General features: G+C 42.3%; 1 protein-coding gene across 1 annotated transcript; it reads right to left on the bottom strand.

Annotated features, from left to right (window-relative positions):
- Positions 1-696: 696 nt before the first annotated feature.
- On the bottom strand, positions 697-25,366 carry taok1b (TAO kinase 1b). The gene is made up of 21 exons (XM_041951688.1): positions 24,799-25,366; positions 16,195-16,453; positions 15,541-15,612; positions 14,720-14,821; positions 14,560-14,605; positions 14,340-14,436; positions 14,146-14,259; positions 13,578-13,669; positions 12,988-13,081; positions 12,645-12,726; positions 9,621-9,788; positions 9,159-9,365; positions 7,775-7,909; positions 7,309-7,545; positions 7,007-7,135; positions 6,505-6,588; positions 6,153-6,272; positions 5,822-6,061; positions 5,527-5,739; positions 4,670-4,852; positions 697-4,233 (listed from the first exon to the last, which is right to left on the bottom strand). Exons 2-21 carry the CDS (start codon positions 16,324-16,326, stop codon positions 3,733-3,735), a joined length of 3,048 nt encoding a protein of 1,015 aa, XP_041807622.1. The 5' UTR covers positions 16,327-16,453; positions 24,799-25,366; the 3' UTR covers positions 697-3,732.
- Between the last annotated feature and the right edge of the window lie 1,910 nt (positions 25,367-27,276).

Here is a 27,276-nt window from a genome sequence, read left to right as displayed (position 1 = left end):
ATGCTCCTCACACACAAAATGAAAAAACATGGAGCAAAGAAATATTAAAATTACTTTATTACAGATGATTCTTTATCCAGTAGCCCTCTTCCAACAAAAAATAGTAATTACAAACAAAATATTACATTTATCCCCTAAACTTTGTTTCTGAATTTCTTTTATACATTTTAAATCACTTTGTCATCTGTAAGGAATAGCTTTTCTCTTCTGCTATGCGACATTCAGCTTTTTGCACAATCTATACAATTTAATACAGTTTAATACAGGTCTCTGGACTACGGAGAATAAAACAGCAAGATCCACCAAATGACAGGAGAGATAACGGGAATACTGATAAACAGACTGTACAGAGACGTAACCCTGCCTCCCGCCTACTTTCAGCCAATGGCAGCCGTCCCTCAGCACACCGAGGGGATCACAGTAGACTCTTTAATCTGGTCAATCACTTGTGCAATCAATGCAACTGATCCAGTTCAGAGTGACCAAGGTCTAAAGCTAGACTCTGCCCGACTGCCTTGCAAAACACCTGGGAGTTCTAGTAAACACAAGAGAAGGTCTAAAATCTGCCACTCGTTTGGCCCTCTGCAGACATGGTCTGGAAAATAAAATGACCTTTTCTGGCATAAAAGGAAATAAAACACTACAGAACTGGGGGGAAAAAAGGTTGATAAAAACATATTGGGTACAATGGCATACTGGCTGAAGAGAGAAGTGGGACCACCACATTGTTTTTTTTTTTTTTTTCTGTTTTCAGAACTAAGCCAAGAAAAACAACAGGATTATAAGTTCTGAGTGCAGGGTGGTAAGATGTAAAAAAGGCAAATACTTAAGTGCAGTGTGAAAATGCTTTGTATATAACCACAACAAAAGAGGGCGCGTGTTTCATAAATCAGAAATAAAAGTCCAAATAATATCTGTGGACCCCACAACACCTAAGGGCAACTCTTTGTAGATATCAAACAACATATATTTTCACTGTCTTGTGCAAGAATTTGGAAACAATTTGAGGTTGTGGAGCACACTAAACATTGTTTATGCAGCCAAATATTTTAGAATTCAGCATTTTTTTTAATATTTGATATAATCTTTGAAAGGCAATTCTTTCTTTTTTTATGTTATTATAACCTGTACTTTAGGTCTGAGAGTCTTCTAAAAACCGAAAGAGACGAACAAGTCTTCTGTATTGGGTATCATCAGTAAAATATAACCATTGCTAAAGCAAAGGCTACACCTAACATTTCAAATTATGTGCAAAATCATCCTCATTCAGCATTAAACAAAATGTTGCCATTTCCTCAAGGCAATCTGCCCTAAAGTTGTGTTGTTATCACTCACAACAGAATATCTGTAATATGTTTCAGAACTCGCAGCTGCAAGTAAGACAGTGAAAACCCAGCGGCCGTAAAAGGTTCGCTTGAATACCGCCGGTCTGAAACCACGTCACTGTGTCCGCATCACAACAAGATAATTTGTCTTTGAGTTGTCAATTAGATTTCCATATTTTCAAATTCAAAATATACAATATTAACAGGTTTCATGTACATTCCACCTCTGAAAGTCATATAATGCATAATCTCTGCATTTCACAATAAGACTTGTGCCTTTATCTTTATAATCCTTCTTTTTTATAGATCTATATAATAATAATAATAATAATAATATATAGATTTTCTTCTTTTCTTTCACTTAAAGAGCTCTTCCCAAATAGATCAGGGAGGAGGTGAGGAACACACCAGGCTCAGGAGGGGAGGAAACAAAGGTCGAGGGAAGCGGGGAGATCGGTGGTCAAAGCATGACATCGGGGTCAACAGGGGTGAGACAGAGCGGGCCGTCAGACCGGGGGGAAGGTTGCAGGGGCATGGCAGCGGAGATCACAGCATCACCGCCCATCCACCCACCGAGACATTCAGCAGTCACCAACCAGCAGAGTGCGAGTGAAGCTCCTCTTTCGCGCTCCCTGCTCATTCACCATATCTGCTTTCCCTTAGAAGGGTCTTTTTAAAAATCAAAAAACACTCGGGGATATTTTTTTTGGGCAGATGGATGTTGCTGCCCCGACACAAATGCTGCTTTCATAAAATTTAACCCTGTACATGCATTCTTCAAGTGTGCAAAGGGGCATACTACCAAATCAATAACTTTTGTATGTATGTATGCGTGTAAATATTAAAACTTAGTGTGGGGTACAAGGCCTGTGCCAAAGTGCAAGTCATTGTCGAGTCCCGACACCCTGTGGTGAAGCTCTACTTGAGTGTTCTAGAACGAGGCCAACAGCCATGGTTAAATTTGTCAGTTTTTTTTTTTTTTTTACTGTGTCGTACATCGCTTCCACCGACCAACACGGTGCCAAATTAGACCTGCAAATTACTGCAAACAAGAGGAGAGTGAACACCAGTTCTGAAACTATTACAGTAGGAGGTTAGGCGCTGCTGAAAACCCATCCCTGTCACAAGGAGCGAGTCAAGAGCAGAGGTCTGTGGAAACCCAAGAGCCGAGCCAATGAGGCTGAGCAGGCACGAGAAAGGACTCCGCTCTTTCTCCTCCAATACAGCAACACATGCATCTACTTGGCCTCGTAGTATTACGCTGAACTTCCACTCACATCTCTGGCACAATCTCATTAAATACATAAAAACAGTATGTTGGCATGGATAATTATAATGACGAATCTGACTCTGCGCCCTTTCCTTTGGCATCTTTGCAGCCCTGCTCACATCACACAATAACTCTTAACACCAGGGAATACGAGCCCGTGTAGCACTGAGGATAGAGGGTTTTTTTGTTTGGTTTTTTTTAGTTTGTTTCAATGAAATGATGCACCTGGTGAGTCCACTGGTCAGATTTCCTCAGCTGGAGGATACTTCCAGCTTTCCAGGACACCACGGCAGTCCCTGTGCCACTAATATAAAGTCAGAGATCTCTCACTGGTGCTCACATACGACAACATTCGTTCTCTTTACACTTCCTGTCTAGACCTTTCCAATGCGTGCTGAAACTGTCTGTGTCAAACACCAATCTTCATTCAGACCCCTACGTGACCACCTGCCTTCTCATTTGCCTGCGACTGCACGGAAACGATAATCTCATTAAACATTCTTTCAGTAAGAGTCTGTGCTTAAATGAGCTGTGAGTGGTTTGGAGGAATTTGCAAATTTTTTAAAAAATTTTTACTCTAAAAATTGCACACTGAATGCAAATTTTCCAATACTGCACCTTAAGTATCAGATTTATCTCAAACCTATGTAGTATAAAAGAGAGTACTGCAAATTGACAACTCATGATAATCTACTTCATGGTAGATTATATGAATACTACTGTGAGTATATGGCAACAGAGACTAACATGGCAACTACAAACACATAGTAGCACTGTGGGCTACAGTAAAAATGACACTATTGCATTGTGGCATACTGTATACGGCCCTCAGCCATCTTGGATTAGTCTCAAGACTTTTGGGCTTCCACAGACTGCTGCTAGCAGTGCACTGATGTAAGAGAGCAGTGGTGATGGGAGAGCAACTGAGTGGAAGTAACCCAGTCTCAATACTGTGCACTGTGTGTCAGACGCACTGTGGGAAACAACGAATGTATGTGTGGTGCATGCATGGTGTGTGTGTGTGTGTGTGTGTGTGTGTGTGTGTGTACAGTGTTACCTCGGTGCACAAGAATTTATTTTAATTTAAGACAATTATTGTGTTGCTTGTGTGTGTGAGTGTGTGTGTGTGTGCGTGTTCTAGGTGTATGACAGGTGGGATCCGTTGGATATCTGAGAGGTGATGCTGGCGCTCCTGCTCATGCCCTGTTCATTCCTCCCCCCTGATGGCGTCCTCCTCATAGCCTGCGGGCTGTTTCTCACCCCACCTGCCCCTCCTCCGCTCCCCCTCTGACTCCCTCCTCCGGGGTGGTGGAGGCTCCAGGGTGGCGGGCCCCCAGCCAGCATGGGGTGACCCCAGGGCTGCTGTGAGCTGGAGCCCCCCTGGTGGTGATGACTATGGTGGCCGCCTCCTCCACCTCCTCCGGGCCAGTGGCCTCCTCCCTGAGCCCCCTGGCCTCCTCCACCTCCTCCCCCCCAGCCTCCCTGGGAATCAGGAGCCAGGTTTGTGAGCACCATGTTGCTGAAGCCCAGCCGCATGGACTCCGAGTCAAAAGCCTCGATCTCTCGGGCCTGGCGCTCCAGCAGTGAGCGGATTCGCTCCAGGCGCTCGTTCTGCAGGGCAAGCATTTCCTCCTCAATCTGGAAAGACAAGCACAGTGAGCAGATGAGATCAAGATAAAGTGATAATGCACAAAGTATTCAGCCAGTAGTCTGCTCTGAAAGGTTCTTGGTTGAAAGAACAACCTCTCAACTCGATTTGTCATATTATTGATGAAAACAAGTATTTTTTTCCCCAGAACAAAAAACATATAGTTATTTGATGTGTAAATTCTTGCAAACTGTGCATAGAGCAAAAAGCTGCAGAAAAATAAAGATGAGCAGTGGGTTGTCTGCACGGGTGCGCACGACTTCCATGACTGATTGTAATGGATGCACTCTGCGGCAAGCATAGTGTGGCGGCAGCGTCGCGCCGTCTCACTGCACCTTGTCTTTCGGCTATTACTGTCACTCCCAAATCTACTGATACCTGTCTTAACACTAGACAACACAAGACAAAGTCCAGGGCCTCTCTTACTTTCTGCTCCAGCAGAGCCCTCCGCAGAGAGACCCTCTGCTCCAGCTCCCTCCTCTCCTTGTCATGCTGAGCGTCTGTTTGCATCTTGATCTTGCTCTGGTACGCGTTGAGCAGCTCCAGCTCCTGCTGCAGCTGCATCCTTAGAACCTGACACTCCCCCTCCTGAGCCTCATCTAACCGCAGCTGAGGAAGAAAAACAGAGCAAGACATGAAAAAACAAAGATACAAAGTGCACCAAGCACCATGTTTGTTTTTGGACCGATGGCAAAAAATAGTAACATACAGTGTGTGTGTGTGTGTGTGTGTGTGTGTGTGTGTGTGTGTATATATTTGTTCTATAGGGAAAAGAGATTTTTCAGGAAGCCATACATACACAATAACTCATTTTACCTTTCATATCTGACAATGACTTTTGACTCAATGATCCACCATCTGATTTAGAATAATCATATATTAATATTTGGTAGCGTTCATGTGGAACCTGATCATGTTGAACACAGGTTTTCTCGAACTTGAGGACTTGTAAGGACTTTTGAGGACCTGTTTTGATCAATTCAGTGACTTTACTTTGGGTTGTGTTGAAGCAAGACAGGACAAATACTTACTGTAGTGTGTGTATGGACCAAACTGTGTGTCCTGCACACAGCATCAAAAATGGTTGCGCATCATAAGTTGTCATCAAATGCTGGTCGGATTCTTAGTCTTGCTTACATATTCTTAAATGTCTGTTGTAGCATCAGGTATCATATTGGCAAAGGTACTGAGGACTTCACACGATTTAAAAACTATGTGATTAAATAAGGACATTTTCATATTCATGCTTCATAAACTTTTAGGCTTTCTCTTCTGGTACTCACAGCCTGCGTGGATAGCATTTCGTTGATCGAGTGATCGTACTGCTCGGCCAGGATGGCCAGCTTCCTGGTCTGCTCCTCCTTCAGCCTCTTGAGCACAGCCTTGTGATCAGACTTGGGTGTGGTCTCCAGCAGGTGGTTCCTCAGGGCCTTGTACTGCCTGGTCTGGGTTTTACAAGTCTCCTGGAACTGCTTCTTGATCTGAAGCTCCTTAGACTGAAGAAGGAAAACAAATGAAGATGATGTGTGTGTTTTCTAGTTGGGTCAGTTACAGAACTGCGTCCAGGAGTCCTTGTACCTTGAGGCTCTTGGGCTGCTGTCGGACCTCCATGACATGCTTGCGCCGCAGCTCCCTCTCCCTCCTCTTATTGTATTCCAGCTGGTTGGTGAGCTCTGTCTGGTGCTGGGTCCGGATCAGCTCTGCCCGCGCCTTCTGGATCGTCCCCAGGTGCCTGAACTCCAGCTCTTGCATCGACTCGTGATGCCTGAGCAGCATGGCGTGCTCCAGGTCCTTCTGTGTCTGCCGTTTGTTCAGCTCCTGAAAAAGGGTAGAAAATGCCGGGTGACAGGAATCCAATAAAGAAAATCAAACCCTAAAGTGAGAAGGGGCTCTCTGCGTGACCAAGTACCTCTCTGGCCAGATCCTGCTCCACATTGTGTCTGGCAATGAGGATCCTGCGTTTGAAGCGCCGACACTCCAGCTCCAGGTACTGCCTCTGTCTCCTCAGCAGGTTGGCCTCCTCCTCAGCCTGGGAATTGACACCACGTTGCATTACAATGATTTACTCTAATGTGTATATGAATGGAAAGCACATGTACATGGGAAATTAAGTTTTGCGATGCTGATCTTGGAAGCTAAGCAGGGTCAGGCACGTTTAGTACTTGGCTTAGAAATCAAGTTTAGTAAATGTCACAGATTTTATTGACTGTGTGAATTCATTTGGTCTTGGCCAGTTTACATATTGTGTGAAAGATCCTGACCTGGAAGTGCTGGATGTTCTCTTTCTGCTTGGACAGCCACTCCTGCTTCTCTTTCTTTGGAGTCGACTGGTTCTCACTCAGCTCCTGCCACAAAGGTGGTTTTTATTTCAGTTTGTCAGGGCATTGCCAAGACTGGGTTTTATGGACATGACAGTTTGTGGGTACTTATGAATACAAAAATAGGCACGATGACCACTCTCTTTCTTGCATTTTTCTGTTATCAAATTAAAAACAAGACTCCAATTAAACACACAGATGCTTCAAACTCTGTCTTCCACAACATGATTATACTGACTTGAGCTGAAACAATTAGTCAATTAACTGATCAGTCAATTGACAGAAAATTAATCCTGTATCTTATTTCATAACTGATTCATTGTATAAACCATTTTTTTCAAGCAAAAAAACACAGAAAATTATCTGGTTCCAGCAAATCAGTTGTGAGGATCTGCTGCTATTTTCAATTTAGCATGTTAAAAAGGATTAGCAAATGATCATATACCTCTTTGAGCTGCTCCTTGCGTAGTTTATACTCCCGCTTCTGTGACTCCAGGAAGCTGCTGAGCTCCTTCTTCTGCTGCACCTGGATGTGCTGCTGAAACTTCTTCTCATCGTTGGTGAACGTCTTCAGCTAAACCAAACATGAACGTTAAGTAATAGACAAAAAAAAAAGCTCCTGCTGCAGTTGTAGGAACATGTTCTGGAAACAAGAAAAGCTGAACACTTCAGTACAGACATAAAGCATCTACAGTATCAGCAGGACAGTGCATTTTTGACTTAATACTAAACTGCTCGTCTACATACATCTTTGTCCAGAGCCGCCTGGTGTTTTTTGAGCAGCTTCTCCATCTCCTGGGTGAAGTTGTTCCTCTGACTCTCCAGCTCTTTGTCCAGCCTCAGCCTGTGCTCATCCATCTCCCCCTTCAGCTTGTTCTCCAGGGCCATCAGGTGCTTCTGATGTTGCCGTCTCATGCGTTTGTATCCCGACATTTGCTCCCGCAGCTCAGAGTCCTGCTCATGTTCCTGCATCTCACGGGTAACCTGCAAGGTGTGGACGCAGAGAGAGAATCAGCCCAGTCTATTTAGATTCAGATGACTTTAAAAGTGCGGTAAAATATAGAATAGAGAGGGACAAACACATCTTACTCAAGTGCGGGTGCGACAGCAATGTTGAGAAAGCTTGTTAAATGTACAACACGTTGTGTTACACAGCCACTAATAAATGAAATCAGTAAGTGAGATGCATGGTGGAGTAAGCAAGTGTTCTCACGAGTGACGCTGTGCGTATGGTGGCAAAGTGCTCTCTGTTGCGGTAGTGCTTCCTTGGGGCTTGAGCTGGTGTTGGCTGGGGCTCAGTGGGTTGACTGGTGGCTGCCTGCTCCGCAGAGAAACTCTCCTCTTCTTCCTGGAGACATAAGGCAGCTGAATTAACAAATTCACAAAGGGAAGCATTAGGGGTGTGGGAAGGTTTGGGATAAAGCAAGAAAGACATCGAGACAGAACAGAAGAAAATCAGAAACAACCTTGAACATCAAAGCTCTACAGAACACTTACAGTAATAAAGTGCTCCATCTAACTGTGGGTCTCAGGATGCTGTCACACCTAACCTGTTTGTTTCCATTAAAACAAACCCTGGTGTGTTTGCCCAAACAGTGCGGTTTGCTTGGGCTGGGGTGAAAGCGGTGATCCCGGTCCGGTCCCAAATGAATTCTGGAGTGGTTCATTTGTGGTAGGAATGTGATCTGATCTTGATCCAATCCAACGACTAGCGTTCTCTGCAAATTTACTCAAAAACAGCATCCCTAGCCAAGCGTGTTTTGCATAGTGGGATGAGGATGATTAACATTTTCCAGCAAGTCGCTTGAGAATGAATCAAGGTCGGACATGGACTACTGCAACATAGTACACTGCATCTGGCCACTGGACCGTGTTCAGGACCTTCATCTTGTGTTAACCTTCTTGGTCCCATCTGGCTAATGAGTAAAGTGAAGGGTCTCACGTCACTTGTGGTGCTGCATCTTGGCTCGCTTGTGTTTTTCTCTGTGTGAAAAAGAATGCGCACCAAGAGGAAAACACTCCAAGTTCATCAACTCATCACCTGATTCGGACCAACTATAGGTGTTAAACACCCTCAGGCTGCTGTTACAAAGCTCCTCACCAACTTGACATGACTTCCTACCAAATCACAGCTGGACAAACCAGATCAATAACAAACAGTATTATTTAGAAATTAATAGGTCACTCAAAATTTGACGTGATTAATTAAATTATTAATCATTATATATTTTTCAGTGTATCAATGACTTGTTAGTAAGTATTTATCAAAGCAAAAAAGTGAACAATCACTGGCTTCAGCTTTGTAAAAGCTTTGAGATGATTTGCTGTTTAGTCAAACCACTGGAGCCTATACTTCCCATAATGCAACTCAATAGTGTGTTTCATTAGAACTTCCCCGAACGTCACAAGTCTTTTAAACTTAATGTCCCCAGTTTGCAATTCCAGGGTTTCTGTTCTAAAATGATGCCATAATCAGACTACACAAAGGTTCCACCAGAGCCACAGAGAACATTATAATCTGATCTTCATGTCTAATATCAGTGGATAATCTGACAGACTTCCTCTAAGTACGGGTGTGTCTGTGCCACTTTACCCACCGGTTTGAGGTGTATGACTGAGCTGTTTGACATGACTGTGTGGTCTCCCTCCATCAGGTCCAGCTCGCTGCGGCTGTCCTGGGCCGCTTCGTTCAGGCTGTTGACAGAGCTGCTCTGGGAGCTGGCGCTGATGGACATGCTGGGGATGGACTGATTACTGCCAACACTGTTCACCGTTCCCGTCCGACCTCCGCCCGGCTCCAGCTCCTGGAGACAGAGCAGAGAGATAGAGACAGGAAGGTAGACAGAAAGAGCCAGAGAGGAAACAAGAGAAAGAAGAAGAGACACAGAAGACAACGAGAGACAGACAGACATGCATACAAACCGATGCATGCTTGGTTACTTTCTATGCACAGTGGAATGCCATGAAAGTGGCAAGTGTATTTTGTGCTCCAACAAGACCACACAAATCATATTCTAGCACCAGTGCTGCTTGATTCTAACATTCAAACATTCACACACCTCGTCTCCATCCTGGACTTCTGCTGTGGGTCCGTTGTGGGCCTCCTGAAGGAGGATCTTCTTCATTTTACGGTACTGCAGGTTATCCAGCTCTCGCACTGCATCCTTGGTCCTCTGGATGAGATCCATCAGCACGGAGTCTGGACGTTCACGCTGCAGAAACGCATGCTGGAGCGGAGGGTGACAGGAAGCAAAAGACAGAGCGTCATGAATAGAGAAGTCACAGAATAAGAAGAGAGGACGAAGGGGAATGACAGGTTTGTTTTTTGTTTTTGAGCCATAAACTGCAGAAATCGCAAACGTAGTGGCTGGAAAATGTCCAATATCCCTGAAAGAACTGAAACAGCTATTAGTGTCACTGATGTAGTCAGGGCCCTGGATTTAATGAGGCCGTCGATGGTTTTGCACTGAAACAGCAGAAAGAAAGACATATCACACTGCTATTTTGCCTTCATGGCTGTTTATTTAACATTGTTAATGATCCTGTTTGGCTGATCAATAATGCTTATCAAATCCTGTATAGACACAGTTTCTTGTGAGTAAAACTTTGTTCACACTGCAGTCATCTGATGAGGCTGTGCACTAAATCAATGATACACATCTGTTCTACACCGTATGTAGTGTCTGGTATATTTGGTGTGTCACATGCTGACTTTACTTACATTATAGGCAGAATAAAGGGCTGCTGTGCTTCTAACTACTGACGCTGTCGTTATCTCAAGATAACAAAGATCATTTTCTCATGATAATGGGTTACTTTAAGGGCAATTTTTCAAGATAACCAGACGACTTATCAGGGGAAAACATCACGTCACAGCCATATCGTACAGTGTGAATTACCACCATGAATCACGACACAGTCTACATTTTCATCTGTCAATATAAAAAAGCTTAATGAAGACATGCAAACATGGTGAGATGCAAAACGCTGATCTAGATAGGTTGTCCGATGTGTGCACTATGGGTTAGTGTCTTGGGAGACCTGTGGTGATTATATGTGCATCTGTTCGTTTGATCTGTCCTACATGCTGTAAAGTGCGATGTTGCACGTGCTACAAAAAAATCAGTCTGTGCAATGAATGAAATGACCACAGCAGCACAGCAGCACAGCATTGCGATGCATGTGTGTATGAGATAGTCTGAAACGCTGAAAACACTTGTCTGGACAAAGATCACTTTTCTTTTAAAAAGCTGTTTTGTATGAAAACGTATTCGTGCGAATGCAGACAGAATCGCTTGTTTGTGTGAGGCGAATCAATGGCGAATTGCTATTGTACTTGGAACGGCAACCATCCGTGGCTCCTAGTGCATGTACTGAGTTTATCAAGACAGGAGGTCTGTCCACAATTAAAAATTTGGAGGAGTGGCAATTAAAAACATTATAACTCATCATGAACTAACTGATTTTCAAGCTGTTTGCTTTGTGGATCAATTCCACTGAAAAAGGATTTCCCTTGGCTAACTGTCGGCGAGGAACAGCAGCTCTTGTTCTGTTACTGGTGCAGGGAGGCTCCAGAAAAGATTCAAAGAGAGGACCCTTAGATATTGAGTGGTTTTGTTAAGTGATGTGTGCCTGCAGATCCTAGTTGCGGTCAATGACTTGAATCTGTTTCGTTCTGTTGAAGAAAGAACAAAGAAATCTTTTGGATTCTAGTGTTCAGTTGTTACACAGATTTCCATGTTGGTTTGTGTAAATCACTAATGAGACAAACACACATCAATGTGAGTTTAACACCAATAATGCTGCATGTACGATGATATAAATTTACATGTCCCTGCAATCACATTATGTGCAGATAAAGAAAACATTTCTATTCCCGGTTTGGATGGTGCCCTGTATGCTCCACTAATGTCCTCTGCCAGTCACATGCCTGTTTAACTGATGAATGCACTACTTGTGGTTGTTTTTAGAGATGTTAACAGACCTTTTATACTTCTGCTACAATTTTATTGCCTGTGTTATAAAATTTGTATTTTGTGACGTCTGTAGCACCAGAGCTATGTGGAACAAGAGTTAACATTTCTGCCTCTGTTACACCTAGACTAAAGTACAGTCTGACGCATTGATCAATAATGGCTCCTTCATCTGATATTTTCCTCTTGCCAGTTGCCACAGTGGTCAACACACATCTATGCATGCTGACATGGCATTGCTAATCATAAATCACAAACATATATGCTAACTTTTCTTTTTCTTTTCTGAAAGAGCCAAGGTAGTGTAGTTTGGGTTTGCATTATTACCGCTACTATACCTGACACTTCTCACTGGAATACGTGTCACTCTGGCTAGCCAGAGCCAAGAGATGTCTATTAACATTTGGCGCGGGGTTAAAAGAATAAATAAATAAAATAAAAAGGTTTGGAAATGTCAGGGAAGAGTGCCACACAAACATTTACTGTACCTCAAAACAGTAAAGATTCCCAGCTATCTTATTTTGAAATACTGAGAATGTCCGATGTGTTTTCTATCCCACTTTGTGGATCATACAGATGGTGATAAGTTGTCAAAGCTGACAAAATATGACAAAAATATGAGAATAAAACCCAGGCTGACAAATTCTCTCATTCTCCATGCACTTTGCAAGAAGGTAAAGTCCATTTGAGGAAGATCACATTGAGACACAAGTGCTGTTTTTGAACTTGACATTTAAAAAAGTAAGACACAGTGTGCAGTGCCTCTGTACCCCGAGGACAACTTCCATTAGCAATAGTGAGTCCATTAGTGGGCTAAGTGACAGCTGCTCAGTTACTTAACGATGGACGCAGAAGTCACATCTCTACAGTAATTACATCTGGGTTGTTTCTACAAAACCAAGCTGTGTGTGTATCTGTGCATGTTCTGACTGTGTGTGTGTGTGTGAATCCGGAAGTAGAGGATTAGGGCATCAAAATAGAAGCTTATGGGGGACAGAACAGAGCGCAAACATCAGAGAGATTTATCACCAGGGCGCTTTGTCAATCTCCAATCTTAACACACTGACCCTGCTCTCTGTTTCCCTGTCACAGTGTACAGTTTGCACTTACACCCAGCATGTCGTCAGAGTGTGGTCTGTCTTGGGGGATTTTCTGAAGGCATGAATCGATAAAGTTTCTAAAGTAATCCGTCCTGAAACACAAGAAGACAAGACAGAGAGTGAAAACATAAACAGACCTATACAGATAGGATTTAATAAAAGAAAACACACAAGACATAATCACAATTATGCCCATTAAAAAAAAAAAAAAGAAACATCCAGTGAAGTGAATGCAAAGAGTTCCACGTCATAGTTGTATAACACTTGCTGTGACTATGTGCAGATCGCTATACATTTAACTATATATATATATGTGTGGTGGGTTTGTGTGTGTGTGAGGGGTGACTCCTCACCATTCACTGGATTGCAGTGTAGGGCTCTCATTCTGCGCTATGTGGTATAAGGCACTCATTGCATTCATGTTAAACAGGGGAGGCTTCCTCTCAGCTGGAACAGAAAAGACAAAAATATTTTATATATTTTCCCCCTTATTAAATTGCAGGTTCATTCACAGATGCGGGTGAAAGGTTTCAGATGAAACATTTTTTTGTATTTCTCAACCGATCATAACTGACAATACAGGCCTGATTTACTCCTGAGTTCATAAACATGAATGATTTAACTGAACCTTGAATATACACTGGTGTTATTCCTTGTATTCAATGACATGTTCATTTGGCAGTGCCAGACAATATGAGATAAGACTTTATTAAACTCACACCGGAAATTAAATTGTTACAGACAGCTAAGAAACTTTCAGAAGATGAATGGGAAAACATCCTTCGAGTTTCATTCTGTACAGTGAAGCTCAAACATTCAAGTGCACCAACAAGAAGAAGAAGGGACTGGGAACTTTAAATATACTTGGTACGAAGTTTACACTTATTTTTATTTTATTCTACTGCAGTTTTAATTGGCACAATACACACATACTGCCACCTACCTAATTCTATACAGGTGATCCCTAAGGACCAGATATCCACCTTCCCATCATACTGGCCCTCGTCCATAGCTAGAATTACCTCTGGGGCCATCCTGGGTGAAGTGGAGAGGAGAGATAAAGTGGGGGTGGGAAATAGAGAAGGAGGAGAGAAGGTCAGAAGTAATTTTAGAAATAAGAGAGATAGTTATGGTCAACTTTAGGTGTGAAAAAAAACAGAGAACAGTAGCTTGGTTTTACTGTAAAACTCCAAACTAAAAGATGCGGTCATTTTAGTCTTTGAAATTAAATAATGGTGTTTTTCATGAGTCATCTAAGTATTTTCTCAGCAGCATAAAGCCAACAGAGCAGAGTAAATCATCTGGAAGAAGGTGTCTGAATTCTGAACATACATTGCCCCCAACAATCACAGCAGCAAAACATCTGAATACATCCATAGGTGGTTTTTTTACTTGTGTGTGAGTGAGCAAAATACATTTTTACAGTCAAACGCAGCTGAATCAATGCTTCTTTAAGCTCAATCAGAGGCTGTGCAAGTCATCTCAACATCTAACACATACCAATCACTTACCAATATGGCGTTCCCACAAAGGAGTTGGCAGGTGAGGCAATGGAGGCCGAGCCGAAGTCGGCCAGTTTGACCTGCCCGGGCTCAGTCAGCAGAATGTTGCCTGCCTTCACATCCCTGAGAGAGAAAATCCCACGTGTGAGTGACAGCAGGAGGGGATAGCGTTTACGTCTTCAAAGATGATGCAAATCACTCACCTGTGGATCATGTTATGGGAATGAAGGTAGGCCAGCCCCTGCAGAGCACCATGTGTAATGGCAGCAATCTCTACTTCTTGTAAAGGTTTTTTATGAACTGAAGGAAGAAAACCAGCGAGAGGATGAATCAACATTCAGCGGATGAAGACATATATCTGTCCTACAACTCACTGAAAAACCCCTCCACCCCCCCATAAAAAGATGTGGAACATCTGCTCACCTTCTAGCAGATCGGAGGCTGAGCCGAGACAGTACTCCATCACCAGCTAGAGCGAGAGACGACGTCAAGAATAACGCATAATGTATAGACACACGCAGGCCCTTGCATGTTGCAGAATGAGATAATCTTCCAACTCTGTGCATGTAACCAGGTGACTTACCCATGCTGTGTGCTCACGGAGGTAACAACCTTTGTACTCTATACTGTTGGGGTGCCGGATCCTCTGGAGAAACTTCACCTCCTTTATTATGTCCTGCCATTTCTGCCGGGGAAAGAAGGGATTTAAAAATGAGATCAGGCAATACGCTGCTTGGCTTTCAGCACTAGAGGTGACGAATGTGTGCGTGTGGGCATAAGACTGTCTTTCAGTGCAAATAGGGGTAAGGTGGTTCTCTTCACAGATTATGTGTAATCTGATTATGGCTAATCTGAAATCATGAGCAGCGTAAACTGTATCTGGGATGACAACAGTGAAAGTGAGCACATGGGGGGGGCAGTACTGTTAGAATGTTGGCACAAAAAGTGCAACACAAAGAGCAGCTAGATTGATGATGAAGTGTATTTAAGTGTAAAGAAGTCTTGGTCTGATACATGCAAAAGACAAAAACATAAGTAATTTACTAATATTTTATCTTAAAAAGGACAATTTCAATTGAAAAATTGTAAACAAGTCCAACTGTAAACAATTTTTCAACTGAAACTACGTCTGTGGAAAAAAAAATAACATGTGAGATTCCTTCTCACCACAACACAGTGCTAAAGGGCTGCTGAGTCAACATCTGTCAGTTCTCTGAAATGCTTAGCTCAAGGCCTGTTTCTTCATTTTCTACGCAGATCAATTCAGGCCAAACTACTTAAGTAAGCCATGTTTCACACACTGTGACATGACCAAAGACTTTAATGGTGAACGGACAGGGTGAAAATGCTGATGGTCAAAGTACGAAGCACTGCATAATACAAATATAGTCAATCTTGTCTCACCTCATTAGATTGTTTGCCACTGTAGGACATCTTTTTAATTGCCACCACCTCATTCGTGCGCACATCCCGTGCCTGGAAAACACAAATTGTCAGTAACATCCATGGTCTGTTCACACATTTCAACTAGAAAATACAGTACACGTAATCCTCTGCACGCCTTCTCTCATCAAGGATGTGGTTTCTCAAGACCTCTTGTGCTTTTTTAACCGCACTGTGTGCAGTGTTCGAGAGCAGAAGTCAGATTAGACAGCCAGGCTGAGTCGCATCTCTTCGCGGTACCTTGCTGCTATTAAACCCCATCATGGGCTGGTAAAAATAACTTTGTTCAAGTTGTTTCCGTTCTTCATTAAAGATCAAACAGTTTCGCAGTTTTTACAACTGTGAAGCGAACTCTGGCACATCATAAGCCCACTGATGTACTGAAACAAAGCTGTATTTGATTCAGCTAACTAACTTTAATCAGCCTTGGGTTGCTGTATTATTCACAGAAAGGAATACAGCGGCTTATGTGACTGTGTAGAAACTGCATTTACTGACAGTGTTTGTGTATTCAACTGATCATATCCCTGATTAACATGTAGAATTTCAGTCCACAACTAAGTTCAAATGCATTTCTCTTTAGTGTGAGTCAGTGTGCGGATGCAGTTGCCATACAAAGTAGACAGCGCCAAAGCTGCCATGGCCAATCTCTCGGAGGTCCGAGAAAAGCTTCTCTGGGTCTTCTTTGAAGAAAAGCTCAGCCACCTCCGGATCCTTCAGGCTCCCTGCCCTTACAGAGGAGGGCATCCTTGTTAATGTAGTCCCTTATCGCCCACGCAAAGGGGATGGGACTATCTGGGTGCTGAGCTACACCAAAGCAGCTGAAGATTCATCTGCGGTAATGGATGGGCCTAAGGAACCAGCACATGGGCACCTAGATGAACAGAAGGGGTAGAAAGGGGAGACAAAGAGAGAGAGACAGGGGGTTAGCAAAGACAAGATGAAACCCGCTGATTTAGCACAGTATGAAGAAGAGTGTATTTGCTCAGCTGTGAGTTTGAAGATACAAGTGGGCAAAGTCAATGGCCAGACTTTGAAACAAGAGGAGGGAATCTCAGCACAACTTTGATCTTGCAACACAACCCCAAATCTAAAACATAACGGACTCAAGTCACATTTTATCAAAGTCTGCTTTTCATGAATTCCAACCACAACACGCAAACCAAAGACACACTACAGAGGGAGGCAAAAATAAAATGCTGCGTTACACGCCCTGGAAAAAGCACTACACGAACGGATGGTGAGGCCGCAGGGCTCCTGAATATTCTTCCCATTGGTCGGACCAAAGCCAGCCTGTTCAGTGATTTCATGTGTTCATGCACCAAATTTGGCCAAGTCCAAACATCAAAAATCAAAAGTATTTAGCTACATAATGTTCCCGGTTTTCATTGAATCACTCCAAAGTTCACTTTAGATTGTGCATCAGATGATGCTTATTTTGGAAAATTAACAAATGTTAACTTTAGGGTGACCTCAGTCCTGTAAAAATATCCTATGTTCCTTGCTTATAATACAACCATACAACCAAGCCTTGTGAATATCCGACCTATTGACTTACACGTAAGAATCCCTATCCCACTGATATGTTTGACAATTGGTGGCCAACATGGACCGGGCTCCAGACAACTGATGTCACACTTGGTGGCTCACGCTGGTTAAGGGAGCACACACAAAGTTTTGTCAGAAAGGTCACGGCCTCCTGAAGTACTCTAAACACGGTGATTTCAGCCGCTGGTCACACCTTCAAATGCTGACCCTCATAAAATCGAATAATTGCAGAGTCATCACACATGCAGATTGCTTCAGCCACTGGAATGACTGGGCAATGCAAATATCCCAGCTCAAGGATTGATTTCGTGTCCGCCACTATGAGGCAGCCTACAGTAATGAGGGGCGAGCGGCTTGGATGATCAATCAGCAGACACATGGTCAATTTTTACTGTGTACCAGAAACCGGATGCATCAATTTTGCTCTAGTTCATTCATTTAACATGCATGAAAGATTAATGTTGTGTATTGTGTGTACAATGTGGCTAATCTATACTAAATCAAACAAAGTGATTCAACTGAAGATACATTTTGTTATATGCAATGACAATACAATTCCACTGAAAGCCAACAAACAATGCTGTATTGAATTATGGCCCAGTTCTATGTTCAAGGGATCAAACTGGTCACCACATACAGGGGACACAGCAAAAGAGTACAAAGGAAATGTAAAAAGCACTCTCCTCTGCTTAGTACAATCAAAAGAAAACCAGCAACATGCAACCTTAAAGAATACCTCCACCTTTTTCAGCCTAATGTCCTCGTCTTGTTTTCACAAGACAACCCCCTCCATACCCAAACGCCACACATTTATCTATACAGAAATGCTCAATTCTGGGAAAACTGCTAGTTTACCTTTGGATCGGTGGCCCTGCTAGCCTAGCCGGCTATAGTTATCAGTACAGACCGCTGTACCAAAACCACACTGCTGGCTGAATGTCACAAGGTTTTGTGCTGCTGAGAAAGTGATCCAGCTGACTGAGGAAAAAACCAAGAGTGAAACTCATAAAAAAGACACCCAGCCCTGAAGGACAACAAATATCTTAGTGAAGAGAAGCTAAAAACTGCTGCTGGGAACAAACTTTAGTAACACGAACAGAGATCCATTCATTTTATGGTGGATTCTAGCAGAGAGCAACAGAGAGTCATTTACATTTTTTCCTGATTCTGCCACAATACATATAGCGTTCTTATATAAGCACTGTGATAGATACAGATTGGCTGCTAAATGCGTCTCAACAACACCAAACTTTGACGGTTAAGGGCTTAAAGATACCCTATAAAACCAAAGCTTAAAGTTGCTTTCAGAAAGCAGGAAGATTAATGCAACTGTGCACTAAATACTGATTATTCAGGTGTGGGGATGTTTCTCTTATTTTGAGTTGGTGATGTGCACAGTGACTTAATGCAAGCACTACTTCACTCTGTAAAGACATGCCAGCCGATCTGACTTAATGTGAGTAAATGATTCATTTTCTACAAGGCCATTGCTCTTATGTATACACTGTGAATATGGCAGACCTATAGAAAGTCAAAGGAGAAGTGAGGCTTTCCCTCTACAAATACACCAAACATCTCTGAGAGCACAAGAAGAAAACATGAAACTAGGCAAGCGTACAGGGTGTAAACATCTCATACAACACAATCAAACCGATATTCAAAGAAATGAGCTGTGTTCCAGTGTTAATACATGAGCAATGTTCAATACAGTATGTGTTTTGTGACCTGACAGTATGATATACAGAATACAACTGCACAAACAGGACCTTTTTCCTGCTTTACTATAATACAACCCTGATTCCAAAACAGTTGGGACATTGTGAAAAACATAACTGAAAGAGAATATGATCATTTGCTAATCCTTTCTGACAATTACTCAATTTCAAACAGTCCAAAGACAATATATTTAAGGATTCAGCTTCACTGATTTTTGTAAATATCTGCTTATTCTGAATGTGATGCAGCAACACGTTTCAATCCAGTTGGGACAGGAGCAACGAAAGACTGGGAAAGATGTGGAACGCTCCAAAAACACCTGTTTGGAACATTCCACAGGTAAACAGGTTCATTGGTAACAGGTGATAGCATCATGATCGGATATGAAAAGGGGCATCATGGAAAGGTTTAGTCATTCACAAGGCAAGGATGGAGCGAGGTTCAATACTTTGTGAACACATGATTGGATAAAGGAACCCTTTGTAAAACTGTAAAACTGTCAGTAAACATAGTTTGTTTATAAATGATCGCATTCTGTCTTTATTCACATCTTACACAGACTCCCAACTTATTTTATACTGATGTTGTGCGATGGGTTAAGGTCATTTCTAATTTTCCTGTGAAAAGCTTCTTAGCAGTGTTGACAAAGTTAAATCCCTACTGTACTCTAAATGATCAATTTCCTATCATAGACAATACTGACTGTCTCAGCCCCACAAAACAGCAACACATTCTGACAAAGCATGAACGTCAGCAGGAACCACAAAACAATGTTATTAATACTCTGCTGTCTAAGCTTTCTGTGCTTGTTTAAGAGCTGCTGAAAGACTTTTCCCACCTAACATGTGATTGTACTTCCTCATGAATACTTTACTTGATTCAGCAAACACTGATTTCACTCATGGCAACAAGATCACAAGCTAGGTTGTTAACGGGCATACTATTATTTACAAGTATTTACTGAAGGCAATATTAAGACAGCCATAGACATAGTCATCATTTAATCAAAATAAAACAGTATGATTATTTCTTCTTAATTAAAGCAGCATTCACTTAAGTATTTTTGTTCTGTCTCATAAGGATTTTGATAAGTGGTGCAAGAAAATGACCTAATTTCCCTGTAGTAGAAACTAGACTGTTCTCTTATAGTCATTTGTTCTAATAGTAATGTTTTCTAATTCTAAAACATTCGCTTTGTTGCATTGTGGCCTTCTGGTAAATTTGACATTAGAGCACTTCTAGATGTGTAAGCTGATTTGATTTTAGCAGTAGTACAGGGGAAACTTGAAATGAAAACGAGCCAAGGTCAATTTCATCAAAATAATATTGTCAAGCAACATGAAACTACATTGTTTTCCATTTCTGGTGTGCAAATGAAAAAAAAAAATCAGGTTAAACTCTGTGCACAAAAGTGGACTTGAAAGCAAGCTGAAAGCTTTTCCTTCTCTAATCTGTCAGAGGTCTTCCATTTTAGACTTTACACATTGTTTTGATTTCTGAGTAAATCTGTGCCGGCATCAAAGCTTGATCGTCTCGTCCACATATTAGAGATACTTGTCAGAGAAAGCAAAGGCAAAACTGATAACATAAACGATGACTCCGTTCCAGCAAGTTTTGCAATGTAATGCAGCAATTAATAATGACACCTGCATTTACAACCTGTACGCAGTGTCGATACTGGAAAAGCATGCAAAAGTATTTGTAATAATGTAATACTAATGGTTGAGGACAAGTTGATTTTCTTACCCCGTTGTTTCATCTGTTTTTAATAGCAGGTTCAGGAAATGCACCAAAAGTTGCTCTGATTTGTTGCTCTAGAAAATGGATCCTCTCTTGCTGTATTATGTGAATTGATTCCCCCTACACTGTAAAATCACAGAGAAGCCTAATGAAGAGGCTACCAAGACACAAAGCTGAGTAGCAAGGGGTGTCACGGAGAGGAATGAGCGAGAGAGCGAAATGGAGAGGGATAATAAATAATCAAATACTTTATTGATCCTCATAGTGAAATTCTCTTAGCTGCGCAGGGTCAGCAACAGAGGAGCAACCCTGGAGCAATCCTGCTGACTGCTGGTTTATCAAAACGCAGAGAAAAGATGTACAAGATAGGAAAGATATAAAAAAAGAATTTCAGGAAGAGCTTCTCAAACCCAGCCTGAAACATCCATCCATCCATCACAGTTCCTTTACATTTTTCTCAGTTTAAAATGCTGTCCCAAGCCTTATTTTGGCTAGCCATAATTAAACTGATAATGATTTCCAATATATTCAGAAGACTGGGTTTAAAAGCAATCTTGATATATATTAGAAAATGTATAATTCCTGTTAATATACCAAGCTCTGCAGTCACCACAATAAATAGATTTAATTACTAACAACCCCTAATCATCCATGCTACACCTACACACTTGTTACACCTGCGAAGATGGGACGACTTAGACTGTTATGATGCTTTTGGGTACATGGAGCTGATCTCAGCAAACCTTCAACCTTAAATGTCAACCTGAACATCTCCTCAGGCAGAATAACTGAAATCACCTATGTAAGTGTGGAAGGCCTTTAGACTGTTTTACAGAACTGTTTGAAGCCAGTAGTCATATTGATTTGCTTCATTTCACACACACACACACACACACACACACACACACACACACACACACACACACACACACACCTCAATGGATAATATATGTTACACGTATATACACTTTTATACACATGCTTTCAAAATGTCCTTCAGCAAGACACTTAATTCTGCATTTCTAAATAATTTAAAGTCGGAATGCACTGAGCTGATACATCTTATTAAACGATTGCACATCAGCCAGATATAACTGGTCCACATGAAATAGTTCTCAGTCTGCCTCTGTAAAATTGTAACAGTGCAGCTTTTTAACAACATAATAACTAAAACGTTCACAAGTATAAAAAGAAGACGAGCGCCCTTGTGGTACCTCAAACATAGAAAAATGACTCCAACCAGCTCCAGTGAAGTGCGCAGATTTTAAAAAGAAAAAATAAATTAAGTAGTATCTGATCTGTGCTTGAATCAGCCAATATACTGACTTTAGGTACTGGATAGGATAGCGGAAGAGAAAAGATTGGGCTAGGTGCATCCCTAATTTTAAAATCATCAGTCAAATGCACAATCCAATAAAGACAACACTGCAACACCACAGCTGTTTGTTCAGTTGTTCATTTCATGACCTACATGTGCGCTGTTGCTCAAATGGCTTACACACTAGATTTCTATGCCCCAAGATGGAGGGTGGGGTGTCCATGCTCCTGCTTCCCAGACTGATTACAGATTGTGGCTTTCACTGAGTGAAGGAAGTGAAAGCTCTATAGCTACCCAACGTCGTCAACAACAGTAACAACAACACATCCCGATTTGTGGAGATACAGAGATGATGGTGACAGAAGAGAGGAATGGAGTGACCAAACACTAAGAGGATTTGACCCATCCCATTTCACTCACAGAGCTCCATTTACACTCTTCCTGTTAGGATAAATGTCACGAACATCAACAACATACCAGGTTTCCTCTGAACAAGAGACACTAGGGTAAATAAATAAGACAATGTGCCCGTGGCAACTGGAACAACAGGACATGCAGGCATCCAAAAGCACAAGTTTAAAAAGTCGTGTCAGTGGGTGTGGTATGGCATATCGGACGGAAGCATGTCTGGCTGTAGGAGTACCTTGGACTAGGAGACAGAATTCATTTAGTCTGATTAAAACCTAAATTAATCTCCAAAAACATTTGAAGTTTGAGACTGAACCTGGTGAAGATCAAGGGACTGAAACATTAATGTGCATTCCGTAATTTAAAAAAATGAATAACCCTCACTTTTGGGGATATTTTTTATTGTGTGGACAGTATGCATTCTTTGTCCGTCACCTAACCTATTTTTTGGATACGCCAATCCTTCCCCTTTTTCCTTCTTGCTCTCAGTCTGACTCATCAATTATTCGATTGGCTCCCAGCTTTTAGCAGCCAGCCACAATCAAAGACCTTGAGCAGATGCTTAGGAAGTCCTTTTAAGGAAGAGGACCATAACTTTATTACCTCGCTTTTTTAAACTGCCATGTCACTGAAGATGCCTCAGTGGCAGTTGGTTTAGTTAACACAATTAACCGTTAGTTAAGATTAGTTAGAGACTTCGACTTTTATCAGCCATTAGGTTCAACAGCTAAACAGATGAAATATAATAATATCACTGTAGCATTAGTAAGCCAAATAAGGTTACTCACAAGTACGCTGCATAATTTAAATCACTAATAAATCAAGTTACGCTTGTAGGACTGCAGTGGATCATATTGTTGTACCAGCACTTGTTCTGCAGTGGCTGACAGTCACTGACTGACTTGGATCTAGACTTGAGCAAGCAGGGAAGGCTTTGCTCCAGTGCCTAATCCATTTTTCCTGGGAGACACTTAAATCCATTATGCAGTGCGCCCATATTCAGCACCCCCTGAAATAACACTGACACACAAGAAAACACAACTTTGCAAAGGCTTCTCCTGCACCGAGATGTTCACAATCACCAACAGCTGCGTACCTCTCATCATCAGCTAGCACCAAGTCCTTGAAAGTAAAGAAGGGAAGCTGTTCCAGCCTGTGCTCTGTTCCACACTGTTGTTCTAGCAAGCATGCAGAGGCATAAAAGAACAAATAGCAGGTGCGCAGATCAGCACAGGTTACAGTGAACAAAGGCAGCCTAGCAGAAATATGTGATACCACAGTAAGAGGAAAAGTCGTACCTGCCTTTCAGATCTATCCTATAGGCTGAATTTACAACATAGACAGTCTGCTCATCTTGGTCTAAAGATACCAACAAAGATAGGTGGACTGCTCATGCTGCAGTGCTTATTAGACAAACAGAGCCAGGATAAAGTACCTGACACATAAACCAGAAAGCATGTGTAGGTGTAGGGCTGGATCATCCATTAAACCTTGCCCATCAGATTTGACAGATCACTCCAACAACAGAGCGCAGCGTTATGGTTAGGTGAATGGTGAACTTGGTTTCACAACACTGGCGTTCTGCGCGAATTAACCACATCCAAAGTGTTATGTTAAATCCTTGTGTGGCCGATCAACTGTGTCATGCATAAGTTAGGCAGCGAAGTCACAGATAAGGCAAGCAGGAGAGTAGCTTGATGAGTGATAGCCAGTGTTACGCAATATCAACACAGAAAACTGAGGAATGCGACTCACGTCAGTGCACAAAAACAGCCATCAGCGGCAGATGGATGTGAGCTCTGCTTGTCGCTTACACAATGATCATCACTATGATCTGTCAGACTCTCCTGGCTGATGCTGCGTGTAAACACAATGTCAGGACATATATCTGTTACGTGCGACAGACATCGAAAGAGGCTTGACCGATGTCACCTACCGTCACATTGCTAAGTTAGCTATTCAGACACTTACGTGAGTCATGATGTCCCTTTCAGATAATAGAACTTCCGAGACAGACACCTCCAATTCCGAGTTTCACTTAACGTACAGCCACAGTGGACAAAAACAAAAACGAGGGAGTGGCACTGCTTGCAACGATAGTTGCATAAAGCGGATTAGCAAGCTAACGTAGCTAGCTGACTGGTAAAGCAATCTCTAACAATTATTCACAACAAACCAAACCACTGACAATTTAGCTCGCTAGCCCTGCTCCCCGTGCATTGAAATTATCTGTTCATGTGCTAAATTGGCAGTCAAATCAAACACCCTTGCAACTAGAGATAACTGATGTTGCCCTGTAGGCAGACTAAAATCTGTCGATGCGACAGACCATACAAGTTGTGACAGCAACTTTTGGTTAGCTGGCTAGCTCGCGAGCTAACCTACGTTGAAATCAAGCCCCACTGCAGCATGTAGCGTTGGAGAACAAATCTAACGCTAGCGTTACCAATCGTTAGTTAGCAGAAAGCTAAAGTTAGCGACCAACTCACCTGGTCAAGATGAATCCACACAGGTTGCGAGGTGGGGTATAAGCGGCTGGTTAATCCAGTCACCCTGAACACAGCAGGGTAAGCGGCTGACGCTAAATCACAGACGAGGCAATGCAGTCCAGAGAAATCAAAGTGTGAATTCGCTAGCTAATAAGTTAGCAATGCTAATTCGATAATCTAACTGAGCGTACAATTGCCCTACCCAATAAAGACGGTCAGGCTGACTTTAAATCTAGCTCAATTCTTCCTCCAGCAATAGCCGTTGTTTTTGTCATATATACTGGCCGGCCGCTGGAATAATATATACCAACGTGAGGCACGCTGAACTAGCTAACGACTGTCAAGCGTTAACTGTCACAACGAGCTGGTAGGCAGACAGGAAGGCAGGCTACTGGCCAACTAGCTAGCTGCTAACGTTAGGCAGTAGCTAGCAAAGTTTCTCTCCTCGATAGGCAGTTCCCCTAAAAATGGCGGCGAGGAGAATCACCTCCCTTTCATCGTGAGGGAATCAAGGAGCAAATGAATCGAAGAGCGCAGAGTCGGAGCGACAGTCAGCATTTACTGAGGCGAGTGAACATGTGTGACAGGTTTGGAGAGTCTTGCTGTCCAGCTGTGCCCTACAGGGTAAACGTTGCCCCCTCCCTTGTCTCAAGAGTTTGGTACTGCTGTTCCACCCAACCACTGCAAACGTATAGGTGTGTGATCTGGATGGAGAGAGCAATGCACGACATGACTGTCAACACAACAAGAGCGCCGGTCCATTTTATTACCGGTATTAAGCAAATATCGGGCATTTCCCCCTTTCCCGTGTGTGTTTGGCCTTATTCACTTTCAGTCACTGAGCTCCTAACCTGATTATCAGTTTGAGTCTTAATCTGACCTCTACTATAAATAGGCTGTCGTTAACTCGCAGACAATGTAAAAAAAAAAAAAAAAAAAAAAAAAAAAACTCATCCTAGAACAATAACAGATCTGAAGATCATCAGTAAAGATGGTCAAGGTCCAATCAACATTTGGCTGTACAGTTACCACAGTGTGCAGCAGCTCATCGGTCAGTGTCCCACCACAATTTTTTTCCAGTAAACAGTAATAGTGCAGCCTGAGCAATATAATTCTGTATTGGAATATAATTACAATACTGTGATTAGATCCTCTGATGGACCTGTCAGTTTGCACTGAGAGCATGTGATGAGCACAACACCTTGTAGTCAAGAATCTGGACTGATATGACTCGGTATTACATGTTATATAATATGAGATATGGCTAAGCAATTAAGTAGAAGTGCAGATGCCATTCATTATTTCAGCACCTCTGCACTCTGTCCCCTAATAACCTGCCAATTGACACAAGTGCATTGACTACTACAGATGTTCTGACAGTCACTTTTTCATCATGTTATGTTTACACTACGGAAGGATGTAAGTGACCATTTGTGTAGCTGAAACATCTGTTATTTCTATATTCACAGAAATACTTGATGTTCTACTTCCAGTACGAAAAACAACCTATCATCACGTCAGTATAAACGTGACACCACATCTCAAAGGATTACACATGTAGGTGTAATCCGCGTTGTGAAAATATAGGATGTATGCAGTGTGCATGGCATCAGAGAGGTTAAAGATGGGCATTCCACAACAAGCTGCAGGCTGGGAAACCAATCAGCGTGCAGAACGGGGCTCGGAGGGCTTTGATTGGTTGCTTGGTAGCCCTGTTGTCATGATGATGGGAATCAGGTCCTGCCTGTGTGGTCTGTATCCAGGCGCAGAAGTATACTGAAGCAAATGATATGGATGGATGGGCTGCAGAACTTTCTGTTCCTGAGACAGACACGCACCCACACACACACACACACACACACATAATGTTAATACATACAACTCGTGCATACGACCACAGATGTTTATTCAAACTGAAACTGAACATTCTTGTGATGATGGTGCTTGTGTGCAGATGTGTCATGCAGAAGAAGCCCAAGAATAGCTGCTTGTCACAGTATGGCAGAGCGACTTGTATCATGTAAAAGAGGAATAAGCCTCCAAACACTGATCCTGTACTATTGGTACTGAGTGACTCTGTGGGCCTTGGAATATCACAATTTATCTGCCTTAAGAATAACATATCAGGACTGAACCAGAACAATTCAGTCTTTCAATACATCTAGATAATAATTGTGGTCCTTAAATTTATGTCTTTTCACAGATGCCACCCTGGTCGTTGCAGTATGGTTTATGTACGCAGTTCCTCATTTCATCCATTTATCAAGACCCTGTAACGAAGTGCTACACCCACAACTCACCTGTGTCATCTTCAACTACCACATGAGGGCACACATGTAAAGGTTTCAGTGTCAGTGATTTAGATCTAGCTTAATTGCAGATAATTTGGTTGTGTAGAATGCATTTTGATTCTTGTAATAATTTTGATTATCTGGGTTCATTATTAATGGATTAATAACTACATTTCATTATGTCAAC

Source organism: Chelmon rostratus, chromosome 14 (assembly GCF_017976325.1).
Source record: "Chelmon rostratus isolate fCheRos1 chromosome 14, fCheRos1.pri, whole genome shotgun sequence".
NCBI classification, from domain to species: Eukaryota; Metazoa; Chordata; class Actinopteri; order Chaetodontiformes; family Chaetodontidae; genus Chelmon; species Chelmon rostratus.
The sequence above is the reverse complement of the archived record's forward strand: the minus strand, read 5'-3'. Positions and strand labels throughout refer to the sequence as shown.

What these genes read in the sequence shown, in the direction of transcription:
- taok1b (XM_041951688.1), bottom strand. Translation starts at nt 16,326, where the DNA reads ATGCCCTCCTCTGTAAGGGCAGGGAGCCTGAAGGATCCGGAGGTGGCT. An exon ending in AAGTCCAGGATGGAGACGAG is followed by an intron (nt 9,366 to 9,620) that starts GTGTGTGAATGT and finishes CTCTGTCTCCAG; the next exon opens with GAGCTGGAGCCGGGCGGAGG. An exon ending in AGGCGGCTCTGGACAAAGAT is followed by an intron (nt 7,136 to 7,308) that starts GTATGTAGACGA and finishes TGTTTGGTTTAG; the next exon opens with CTGAAGACGTTCACCAACGA.